This window comes from Balaenoptera physalus (assembly GCF_965194825.1).
Source record: "Balaenoptera physalus genome assembly, chromosome: 2".
Classification (NCBI taxonomy): domain Eukaryota; kingdom Metazoa; phylum Chordata; class Mammalia; order Artiodactyla; family Balaenopteridae; genus Balaenoptera; species Balaenoptera physalus.
Window position 1 is genome coordinate 106,961,224 of NC_138883.1, and position 12,058 is coordinate 106,973,281.

Below are 12,058 nucleotides of genomic sequence, written 5' to 3' on the forward strand. Positions count from 1 at the left end.
CATTCATCACCTAGACTGTAATAATAGTCATGCAAAATTTCCACTCTGTTCATTTGGGGTCAGCTCCGAAGGAGCATTTTCTAGGTCTCTAAACTTTAACCAAAGGAATCTTTTACATGGGCAAGCAGTTATTTCCTGCAATGTATTTCCAGTCAATAATTCCAGATATATTAAAATGTCACAGAGACCTTATAACTATTCCAGAATCTCTCAGGAGTATGACTCCCTTATCTGGGCTTAAAGAAAAAAAAAAATCTACTACTTCCATTACACAGCTACTGATATTCCAATCACTGCAGAGTCCAGGAAATCTTTAATGAAAAAGTTAACTCTGTTAATACTCTAATTCATGCCCTCCTCCCTTTCCCCCCACCCCCCCACTACTTCTGAAAGTGTGAATCACTGTGAATTGAATAAAGGAAGACTTGATCAGAAATATCAAAGTAGGTTAAGAATCTCCAAAAGAGCTCTGTAGGGAAGGGAGATATGTCCTGTTCAGGTGTGCTTCTTAATCTAAACCATCAGTAAGTGTTTGCTTATCTCATTTGCAGCACCATCCTCTGGTGAATCTAAAATGTTATAGCTTCCACTCAAATTGCAATCTTTGAACACCTGCTCATGTTACATTATTACTCTTTAATATGACCTACTATGCTTAAAAACATGTAACTTCCTCCAGTGAGCCCCTAGCTAGCTGGGATACAGTATGCATCTTGGGCATTTTTTTCATGCCTCTAACAAAAGAACTTTCTAACGGCTTGATTATGGTATAACACCATAATCACATATTTGATTCTTCGTTCTGACCATGCATTAGAAATAGAGACAAGTTTTAGGTCCTAGCCAAAATTATTTCTTGATGTTTACACCTCAAAAGCTCTATTTGCTAGTAAACTGTCACAGTAATATCAGATCAGGGCTTCCCTGGTGGCAGTGGTTAAGAATCCACCTGCCAATGCAGGGGACACAGGTTTGAGCCCTGGTCTGGGAATATCCCACATGCCGCGGAGCAACTAAGCCCGTGCGCCACAACTACTGAGCCTGCGCTCTAGAGCCTGTGAGCCACAACTACCGAGCCCATGTGCCACAACTACTGAAGCCTGCGCGCCTAGAGCCCGTGCTCCACAACAAGAGAAGCCACCGTAATGAGAAGCCTGCACACCGCAACAAAGAGTAGCCCCCACTTGCCACAACTAGAGAAAGCCCACACGCAGCAACGAAGACCCAATGCAGCCAAAAAAAAAAAAAAAAAAAAATTAGATCATATGTAAGAATTCTCTAAAGAAAAAAAAAAAATTCAGACAAAGGGCCGGTTTAGATTTCAAGTGCTACTATGGGAAGTGCTTGTGTCACTGTTAGACCTAAAACATAGAGTAGGAGAAAATACATAGATAATTTTGGGATAAGGGTTTAAAGTTCTAAAAGAAATCCAAGAAGCCAACATCAGTCATGTTCATTCAATATTGACACAAGTATCCTCATTTCTAAGAAGAAAGAAGGGGAAGAGGTGGAGATAAGAAAGAGAAGCTGGTAGGTGATGAATCCTAATTTCTGCTTCTATCTCACCATAGGATTTTGGGTAAATTATTTAGTGTCTTGTTTCTGTCCCATCTCTAAGATTAATTTTATATTGATAGTATAATGTAGAGGTTGATGTTCTTCTGTAAAGGTTCAGAGAGTAAATATTTTAAGTTTAGCTGGTCATATCATCTCTGTCACAACTACCCATTTCTGCCATTGTAGTGTGGGAACAGCATTACCAATGCAAATGAATTACCAATGCAACAGCATTACCAATGTGTTCCAATAAAACTTTACTTACAAGAACAGGTTATTTGGGGACTTCTTTGGTGGTCCAGTGGTTAAGACTCCGTGCTTCCACTCTAGGGGGCACAGGTTCGATTCCTGGTCGGGGAACTAAGATCCTGCATGACGTGCAGGGCACGGCCAAAAAAAAAACAAAAAACAAAAAAAACACCAGATTATTTGGTCCATGGGCTGCAGTGTGCCAGTCACTGGTATAGTATCTATTGATACTTAATAAAGAGAATTCAATAATATCCAGAGAGGTGCCATTAAAAAGAAAAGATAAAGAAAATAATGTATAAAGAAGGAAGGCTTAGAAGATGACAAAAGAGGAAAGCAGTTTGTGTGACAGAAAAACTAGTATTATAAGGTAAATGTTTTCTACAAATACAAACAATAAAACCCAAAGACCAAGATCTGAAGTCTTTTTTTGATGAAAATTATTTATCATGGAACTTAAACCACAACTGGGGAAATTTAAGCATTATAGTCAATCTCTGGAGAAGTCACTTGGTCATTCTTCAAGATAAAAATACTACTAAAGAATTAAATCTTCTTTACTATCCACCTAGAGGATCATGTTGGCTTATTTCATTACCATTCTAATTATTTTCACACTAGAGGTCAATTCTAAAAACTTTTCATCCACCAGATATTTACTTAATTAATACACTAGGGGACAGAAATCATGACTATGTTCTTCTGTTTTGTTTTTTTCTCCAGAGTTGTCATGAATCTTTATGAAGTACCATCATATGGCAACATTTCAGTCTCCTACATGTCGATGTCAATGACTTTGAATGCTTTATCAAAACAATTTGCCAGCATAACTAAAATGAAACATTGATACGATCTGAAGAGGGAAGAAAATCCTGTTGTTCCTCATGGCTTCTCCTACAGTTTATGACGTTTCCAAAATTCGGGAAACAACTTTAATAAACTGATAATTTTGAGGTTATACAGATTTACAATTTCTTATCTAACCCCTGGGACCAGATGTGTTTCACAATACAGAATTTTTCTAATTTTAGAAAGGCAATACGGTTTGTATACCACATAGCTTGTACCCCTCCAGTGAAGTCTGGAGCAGCACCTCATAATCAAATACATTAATTTTGCTACAGCCAAACTCTTTTACACAAACAGAATACAGACCACAAATAGCCTCATGTCAGTTCAGTTCAGATTTTGCTGTCAAATGTTTCTGTTGCAAACTTACAAAAAAACCTTTTGGCTTTCAGAGCTTTTTCAATTTTTGAATTTTGTTAGGGACTGAGGGTATGTAAAAACAAAACAAACAAAAAGTTTTTCCGAAGGCTTTTTCAGTGCAAAGAGACGCTCAATGTTGAGTATTTGAATGATACAGCCTTGTAATGGAAGCATAAATTCAAGAACGATAAGCCTTAATTCTACTATAGGCACAATTACTGAGAAAAATGGGCTCCCTCTGTTCCAGGGAGTCTCAATTTCTTTTCAGAGTCAATACACACATAGCATAGAATCCTCTTTCATCAGTATTAATCGTGATTCTCAAACAAAAGGGCTTGTGCCTCAAGGATAGATGATTTTGATATGAGTAATCTCCTATCCCTTAAAAATCTTTGGTTTTCTCCCCAGTAAAAAGATGGTTCTTTTAGCTCTGGCAGTAATTGCAATTCTGTAATTTAACTGCAGAGCTCTTCAAGAGTTTGATTACTTTAAATCCAGAGCATTAATTTTTTAGTCCCAGGTGTACCTTAGAAATACACATAAACCACTGTTAAAAATACAGATGTCCAGACAGCACCACATCAATACATTTAGAGGCCCACAGCACCAGAAAGGTGATAGTCACCTCCCTTATACATAATTCAAAATAAAAACAATACTAAATCATGAAACACCTGTAAAGAAATCCATCCTAGATCAGATTTTTCTTATGAGTCTTTGAATCTTTTGCGCTTTTTTTCATTTTGATGCCCCTGTTTTGCTACATTCCTCAGGCTACTCTTCCTAGTGGATAACCCAGTACTGGGAAAGCCTTCAGACTTGTAGTCTGAGTTCCCAGTGGGACGGGGTGGAGGGCGGGAGACAAAAAAACAGAGAGACAGAGACAGATGGGGTGGAAGCCCCCCAAACTGCCGTGCAGTCTAAGAAAGGTTCTGCAAGGCCACTGAGGAGTCTTCAAGCCGAAGTCGGCTGTCAGAGGAGCTCCCTGTCTCCCAGGGGTGGGCCTGCCCAGCATCCTTGCCACCCACAGTCAGCGACTGATAGAAAGCATGGAAGACATGGCAAGTGGGGCCACAAATTCAAAGTGTGGCAGCTGGTCACATCTGTTCTCTGTATTCTCTCAGCATTGAAGATCTGTGCCACTGGTCTCCAGTGTGGTAAAGGGGCTCCACACCCCCAGGAAAAACCTTTTCCTGCCTAGCGTCTTTTTTTTTTTTTAATTTATTTTTGGCTGCATTGGGTCTTCATTGCTGTGCGCGGGCTTTCTCTAGTTGTGCATGAGCAGGGGCTACTCTTCACTATCGTGCACAGGCTTCTCATTGTGGTGGCTTCTCTTGTTGCGGAGCATGGGCTCTAGGCGCACAGGCTTCATTAGTTGTGGCACGTGGGCTCAGTAGTTGTGGCTCGCGGGCTCTAGAACGCAGGCTCAGTAGTTGTGGCACACAGGCTTAGCTGCTCTGTGGCATGTGGGATCTTCCTGGACCAGGGATTGAACCAGTGTCCCCTGCATTGGCAGGAGGATTCTTAACCACTGCGCCACCAGGGAAGCCCCTGCCTAGCACCTTTTAAAGCTCTCGGGAACTAAATACAATATCCTGTGACAAACCATAGTGGAAAAGAATACGAAAAAGAATATATATATATATATACACATACATACGTATATGTGTATAACAGAGTCACTTTGATGTACAGCAGAAATTAACACAACATTGTAAATCAACTATACTTCAATAAAATTTTTTTTAAAAAGCTCTCCGTAACTATTAATCTAACTTCTCACAAAAAGTAAAAGTATTATTGAGTATGTAACATAAACCCACAAAGTTTTCACACCTGTAAACAATACACCAAATGTTTTATTTCTCTCATATGCAAGCAGTTGACTCTCAAAGCATTTTAAAAAACACAACAGACATTATTGCACTTTACTAATGAATTACTTCTGTCCCAGGGGATTAAATCAAATGAAAATGGTACAAATATTTGGAAGTTTATTTCTGAGCCAACTGAGATGATGAATTTATGGGTTTCTATAAACTAATTTTTCTTAGTTCAATGTTTTGTACATGCCATCAGTACAATATAATTACTTAAATATTTAGGATATTGTCAATAGCTGTGATTCATATGAAAAATATAATCAGATACCTCAAATTCCTGATTAAGTCAGTTTTAAAAGACACAAAATATTAGTACACTTGAATAAACTGCAATTAACAGAAATTCTGCTTAAAGCTAGAAGTTTTGAATATAATACTTTCCTTGACAGAAAAAAAAAGTGATGTTGAAAAGGCAAAGACCGCCATAACATATCAAATATTTAGGGCATTAGTTATTATACCCTTCGTTTTTGGAGTCTACAGTAAATTTATAACTAGGAAAATTTTTTAAAGTTGTAAGGCCAGTCTTAAAAAACATGAATAAGGATAGCAGAAACATTACCACACATATCAACAAAAACAGAGCAAACCAAGTTTGTGCACAACTTCATTTCATCATTAATTCAGTGATTTGAAGTAAATGCCATGTTAAAAACCATGAGCAAATTTAAAGATTCATCCAAGGAAATTAAGTACTTTTGAGCATTTTTTAAAAAGCTTTAATAGGCAGTGCATCTCTGACCAGCACAAATGAGATGCAGAAAGAACAAAAATGAGAGTGTACGGAGCTGATTCCTACAGGCCTGCTCGCTCAAAGGATACATCTACCAATGATTTTCCACAATGTTGTTAGATGCCTTACTTTATTTATATATAAAGCAGCTAGAGCTTTTTCATTATTCCTACTAAGCATTTAAAATACATTTCTACGTATGCATTAAAATTAAGTGTTAATTATGATGCCCTTAAAAAATCAACTTATAAAAAACAAGTTCTGGAAATATAAAAATATTCATTTTTTTTCATGTTTCTGACTCTTGAAAAACTTAAAGTGCAATATTTTCATGCATCAGCACATTAATCATGCCATATAAGTTTATCTTGAAAGAGCATGTAAATAATTTCCAAAACTTCTAGAGAACAGAGTATAGATATTTTAAGGTTTGATTTTCCATTTGTCTTTATATTACAGTGCAAGGAGGAAAAATCAGTGCCAAATCAAAACATGTTTTTATTAGGAGAAAATAATGCTTTCATGAAAAGAAAATAGGAAACATGTCATGTCTCCCTTTAGTGGTTTTTCTTAAGTCAATCACCTGGTTTACCAAAAATGTTGTATCAGTTCAATTATTGAACAAAATATACAACATTTGTTCAAAGACCTGTCCAAAAAAGCTCTCACAGAACACTAGTCATTCTAAGCTCCTTTCTTATTTTTCAGTAAGAACTTTAATTAAAAACAAGCTTATTACCCTTTGTTTCACAATTTTAATGGAAATTTCACTCTGAGTTTAAAGTAGTATTTCTTTAAGGGTCTGACCCATCCAGGTGGCAGTGTAGAAGTGGACTGCTGTCATACACACAGCTACAAAATTAGAGCCAAAACTAAGGGGGGAAAATGGAAAATCCAAAACTAACTACTCTAGAAAAAAATTCCAAAACTAAAGGCTTCCTTGAAGAAGAGTAGTTTACAGACAAGACTGTGATTGGTTTTTCTCCCAGCAGCAGCCCCCTGGGATCTGTGATTAAGATGGTATTTGGGGCCTGAGAAGTTTCAGTGATGATTGCTTCATCAATTTTTGCTGGTATCTCATTGACCGTGCATCCTCAATGGCGCAACATGCTCTCTGGAAAACAAAATATTTACCGTGAATGGTAAAGACAAGTACAGGCTCACGTGGTGGAGGAGAAAGGTACAAAACCAAGAGTATGAGCTCTCCACACAGGTCCAAAGACAAGAATACACAGTTAATACATGTCATGCTAAGACCCTTCTGCCCTGTTAAGCCTACAACATATTATTTTAAGCATATATATCCATCCAAAGCTATAACTAGTTGATCTTTTGGGAAAAGTAATAAGTATTGTTAATTATAACATTTTTATTTCAACTTGCAGTGAAAACACTGAGAGGGCATTCTTTAAAATAAATCGTTTACCTCTGCTGTGGTGACATCCTTCAGGTAAATTTTCTGAACATAGCCTTGACTGGCACTGTCTCTTTTTTGGAACAGACCTTGTTTCTGTTTCAAAAGAAACAATGACAGAAAAGAAATTATTATGGGGAAGAAAAAAAATCATAACCTTTAATTGAGTGCTTAAACGTCACTCTATTTTATAATCACTAGACTAACCAAATACACATATTCGGTATAAGAAATAAATCATTTTGGTACAAGGATAGTGGTTCCGTATGTGAGTTGTTAGAATTTATGAAATTGGATGAGTATCTATCTATCTGCATAAAATGATGGCTTTCTGCAGGCAATGATAAATAGCCTACAGAAATACCACTTGATAACTCATCACATCTGACAAATCAAAAAACCCTTCCTTCATTTCCTTGGCCAATAGATAAAATTCTTATATAATGTAAAATGCACTGAGTCAATTCTCACCACTGATGTGAAAGAAAAGTGATAACTGAGGAAACTGTAATATACATGCGTAGTGACACAACTTTCCTAGTCTAAAAACTATGTTTCATATACCAAGGCATTTAAATTTTGAAACTCTACAATGAGGTAAGGCTAAAATACAAAATGGAATGGTTTCACGGTAGCTTCTTTTACTTGTAAACGTCTATGAAAAGAAAGTAAATTAAAGGATAATAGTACTTACATCTCTAACTATTGAATTTTATGATAAATATTTTTCAGATAGTTTCAGGAATAGAGATAACAATTACTGTTTAGGAAAAAATATAGAAATTACCATCTTTGGAATAGTAATTTCTAGTTTGTTTTAAAGGGGTGAAAATAAATTTATATCATATATAATAAAAACTATACATTTCAAAGTAAAGTGAGTCTATGAACTAAGCAAAAGATGGGGTATCATTTTTGCTAATTACTTGCTATATAATTAAAAAGTTTTTCCATAGAAAATGTAGAGGAAAGACATGAAAGCATTATTACATACTTAAAATGCATTAGCTTTCTATAAATGTCAAATATTATTAAATGTGAGTGTTTTAGACATAATATTTATAATAATCTCCTAAAAGCCTAAAATGGGGAATCTTTCCAGAAGTATCTAAGATTATAGCAAAATAGTATCCATATGAAGTTAAAAAAAAAACCCTTCTACTCAATAACGCTTTATTCTACCAAAAAGAAACCTAATTCTTTCAGTGAACAAATTTATTATTTCACTCAATGCAATCAAGGGCTGTCAGAAACTAAAGTACAGAACACAAATAGATTACATCTTTCCTTACTTTTCAGCATATAATAATAATAATACTTCAAACATTTTATTCAGTTAACTATAAAACAGAGTCAGAAAGCACTGGTTTCCATTCATTTAACAAATTCCTGGCTCTAAAGATGTGATTCATGTTTTCTTACCTCAACTGAAATTTTGAGCAGATTTCCATCAACAATAGGAGACTGTACAAAATCTTCAAATGGATATTGCCAGTCTACGGACACATGGCCTAGGATTTCAACTTCCTTTATACACAACACTCGCCTATTTTGCAAAAGGAAACAAAAACATACAGGTAGTGATAAAGACAATTAATTATTCTAATATTTCACTCTGCTGGACGGAATTACTTGCTCAGTAGGCATTATAACCTGGCACACTAAAAAATGTATGCTTCACATTAAAAAAAAAAAAAGGTAACTGTCAAATAAAGAGCAAACATGGCACAAGTAACAAAGCAGACCTTCAAAAATTCCCCTTCTGCCAATCTTGCAAAATTCAGAAAAGTGTCTTTTTTTTTTTTTTAACTGACCAGAAAACTGAAATCATTCTCTTTAAAACACATAAGGAACAGGCTATACTCTCATCTGGGAAGCAATAAAGGCAGAAGCCCCTGAAAACGTTTTACTTGGAAAATTATTAATTGCTTTTTACTGTCAATCACATATGCCTTCTAATCAAGAAAGAAATGTCACAAACCTCAAATGTCAGCAAAGATTCACGTTAGGCCTACTAATAAATATCAGGTTTGAACACTTTAATACTGATGTACTATATCACAGAGCGAGCATCCCATTTTACTCAACAGCAATTAAAAAAAATTCACAGAATCCTTAAAGGGCATCCACATTGATTTCCCAGTGTGTGATTCAGATTTGTTACTGATATAACTATACTTGATTCTAAAGTTTCTGTTACAGAAAGCAAAACTAGGAAAGTAGAACTGTTTATTCTACAAATGTCTATGGTGCTGGAGAAACAAAGAAGACAGGGTTTCTGCTTGAGAGGTACCCATAGGCTATAAGGGGAAATAAACCTGCAAATAAATGCTACAGCACAGTTAGATAAGAACAAGAGCAGAGTGTGTAGAAAATTCTTTCGGCACACGGGAGAGAGGGACTGACCGTGGTGATAAAGTAGGTAGCGTTAAGAGCTGATTCTTGAAAGGAAGAAGTTCTCTAGGTAGGAAAGGGGAATTATACTCTAGACAAAGGAAACAGTGCATTAACATATATAGGAGTACAAAAAAGGGAAAATTTGGGACTTCCTTGGTGGCACAGTGGTTAAGAATCCGCCTGCCAATGCAGAGGACATGGGTTAGAGGTCTGGTCTGGGAAGATCCCACATGCTGTGGAGCAACTAAGCCTGTGCGCCACAACTACTGAGCCTGCACTCTAGAGCCCGTGAGCCACAACTACTGAGCCTGTGTGCCTAGAGTCCGCACTCCACAACAAGAGAAGCCACCACAATGAGAATCCCGTGCACCGCAATGAAAAGTAGCCCCTGCTCGCCACAACTAGAGAAAGCCTGCGTGCAGCAATGAAGACCCAATGCAGCCAAAAACAAATAAATAAAATTAATTAATTAATTTAAAAAATGTTTAAAATATATTTCTAAAAAAAAAAAAAGGGAAGATTTATCTGAGGAATGTGGAGGTCTGTAGCTGGACTACTGGATATATACAGAGGTGAGAAAATTAGCTTAGCGCCAGATCTTGAAGGATTTTTGTTTTTTGGTTTTTTTTGCAGGGGTCGGGGGTGGGGGAGGCTTTTAGGAAATTTTGACTTTGGCTGTGAGAAGAAGAAAGAGCTAGATTCTAGATGTTTATAAGGTAGAGTTGAATGAATTTGGTGACCAATGGGGTGAGGACTGATACAGACCCCTGGCACTATATTTTTCAGCACAGGTGCTACTGAAATTGCGGGACTGTGTTGTGCACCGTAGGAAGTACACCATCCTTGGCCCCAGGCTATTAGGCGCCTGCAGGGCCTCTAATCATTTCGACAACCTCCAACACCCCTACACATTCCAAACAGTCTCTAGGAAGTGGACTTCACCCCCCACCTCCTGCCTAGTAGAGAATCAGATGATAGAGCCAAGAGTTAAAGATAACTATTACAAATCACTGCATCAAACGCAATTCACCATTCTGATTGTCTTAAAACTCTACTCTTGACCATCGTACTCTTGAACAATTATTATTGTTCTCCTGCCACCTTCAATCTCCTTCACTTTCTTCCTCCTGCACCATGTTTGCCAGAGTGCAAATCTTGGTCTTCTTCTGTTTAACATATTCTCTCAGGATGGTTTCTTAGATCTCAACTCCAGATCTTTACCCAAACTCCAATTATCTACACTTATACCTGTATCTATATGTCTCCTTGACTACTGAGGCACCTCTACTTTGATATCTCAAAGCTATGTCAAACTCATTAAGCTCAAAACAGAAACAAAATCATCATCTTTTCCCTCAAATTACTGTAAATGGTACTCAAGCCAAAACCCAACACACTCATCTTGTATTCCCTTCTCTTCCATATTCAGTCACCCAACCCTGGTCTCTTAAGGCTATCCACTCATATCTAAGGGAGACTGTCATTGCACTGGTCAGGAATATTATTTTTCTAATTGCCTCCTGAAAAGCTCTATAAGGGATTAGATTTCAAATTACTATGATTTTTCAATTTATTTGAAGAAAAACAGATGTATAATGTACACATTAATATTCCTACCAAATGCCTAAATCAAACAAATACTGAAGTATTACATATTACCAAAAAAAAAACCACACAAAAAAACAAAAAAACCCACTGATTTCCACTGCTTAGCGCTGAATTACATAAAAAGTATAAAAACCATAAAAACTACTTTTTAGATTGTTTTGTGAGTATTTTACTTCTTAATTAATGGGCAAATCAGAAGACTAGTTAACTCTCTCTTAGAAACAGTTTGTAGGTTTAAGCCTGAATCCTAATGCTTTCCTTTCTCTCCTTGCCACCTAAATATATTTAAGTGCAATAGTAAGGAATCTAATGCAGATGTTACCTACTGTAAGTGCTTTGCCTTAGTCCTACAAAATACATAACTTAGAATGTTTTGAAAATTATTAACCTATAATTAGAATAAGTGATGTAAGGTAAATCTCAGGAAAATAAACTTAGTAGTTTAGTCCAAGCTCTTTTACTGGGAAAAATTATCTACCACTCCCAAAATACTTAGAAAAAACTGGAACACAAAGAAATAATACCATCCTTTTAAAAGGCATGCTAATCATCCAAAATAAAACCTAGTGAGAAAAAGTGATTCATGAATTCACCCTCCATAACTGGATTTATAATTCACATATAAAGGTATCACTACTGCACTTATAAAGTCTATTCTAGACTCCGTCTCTCAGAAGTTGTATAACTTGGTTAAGCCCCTAAACCATGCTAAGTCTCAGTTTCAGCATCTCCAAAATGAGAGGGTCAGAATAGATGATCTCGAAGGACCTATCCAGATCTGTATTTCCATGACTGTATGACCATGAATATTTTGCAGTTGAAGCATAGTTATCTAAATCCTCTGCCATTTTAATCTCCAAAATTCTTATAATCTATATAGTTAGCATTTTAAAAAATGTCACTTGAAGTCAATACCTATTTGTAACCATAAGGCTTGTCTTCTTCCTTCCCAGAATAACACAGTGGTATCGGTAAGTCTCTCCTTCTAACTTTTTGATATGATTCTGA

The 12,058-nt window shown here is 36.3% G+C and overlaps 1 protein-coding gene across 3 annotated transcripts in view; it reads right to left on the reverse strand.

The window, feature by feature from the left end:
- Positions 1 to 4,856: 4,856 nt before the first annotated feature.
- The window catches only part of VPS13C (vacuolar protein sorting 13 homolog C), a 182,326-nt gene continuing 175,124 nt past the window's right edge, over positions 4,857 to 12,058 (reverse strand). For all 3 annotated transcript variants that reach the window (XM_082444517.1, XM_082444513.1, XM_082444514.1), the window contains 4 exons: positions 11,966 to 12,054; positions 8,468 to 8,591; positions 7,058 to 7,141; positions 4,857 to 6,745 (listed from right to left, as the gene is read on the reverse strand). In XM_082444517.1, coding sequence (XP_082300643.1) covers positions 6,644 to 6,745; positions 7,058 to 7,141; positions 8,468 to 8,591; positions 11,966 to 12,054 — 399 coding nt within the window. In that variant the 3' untranslated portion in view covers positions 4,857 to 6,643. The remainder of the gene's footprint in view (positions 6,746 to 7,057; positions 7,142 to 8,467; positions 8,592 to 11,965; positions 12,055 to 12,058) is intronic.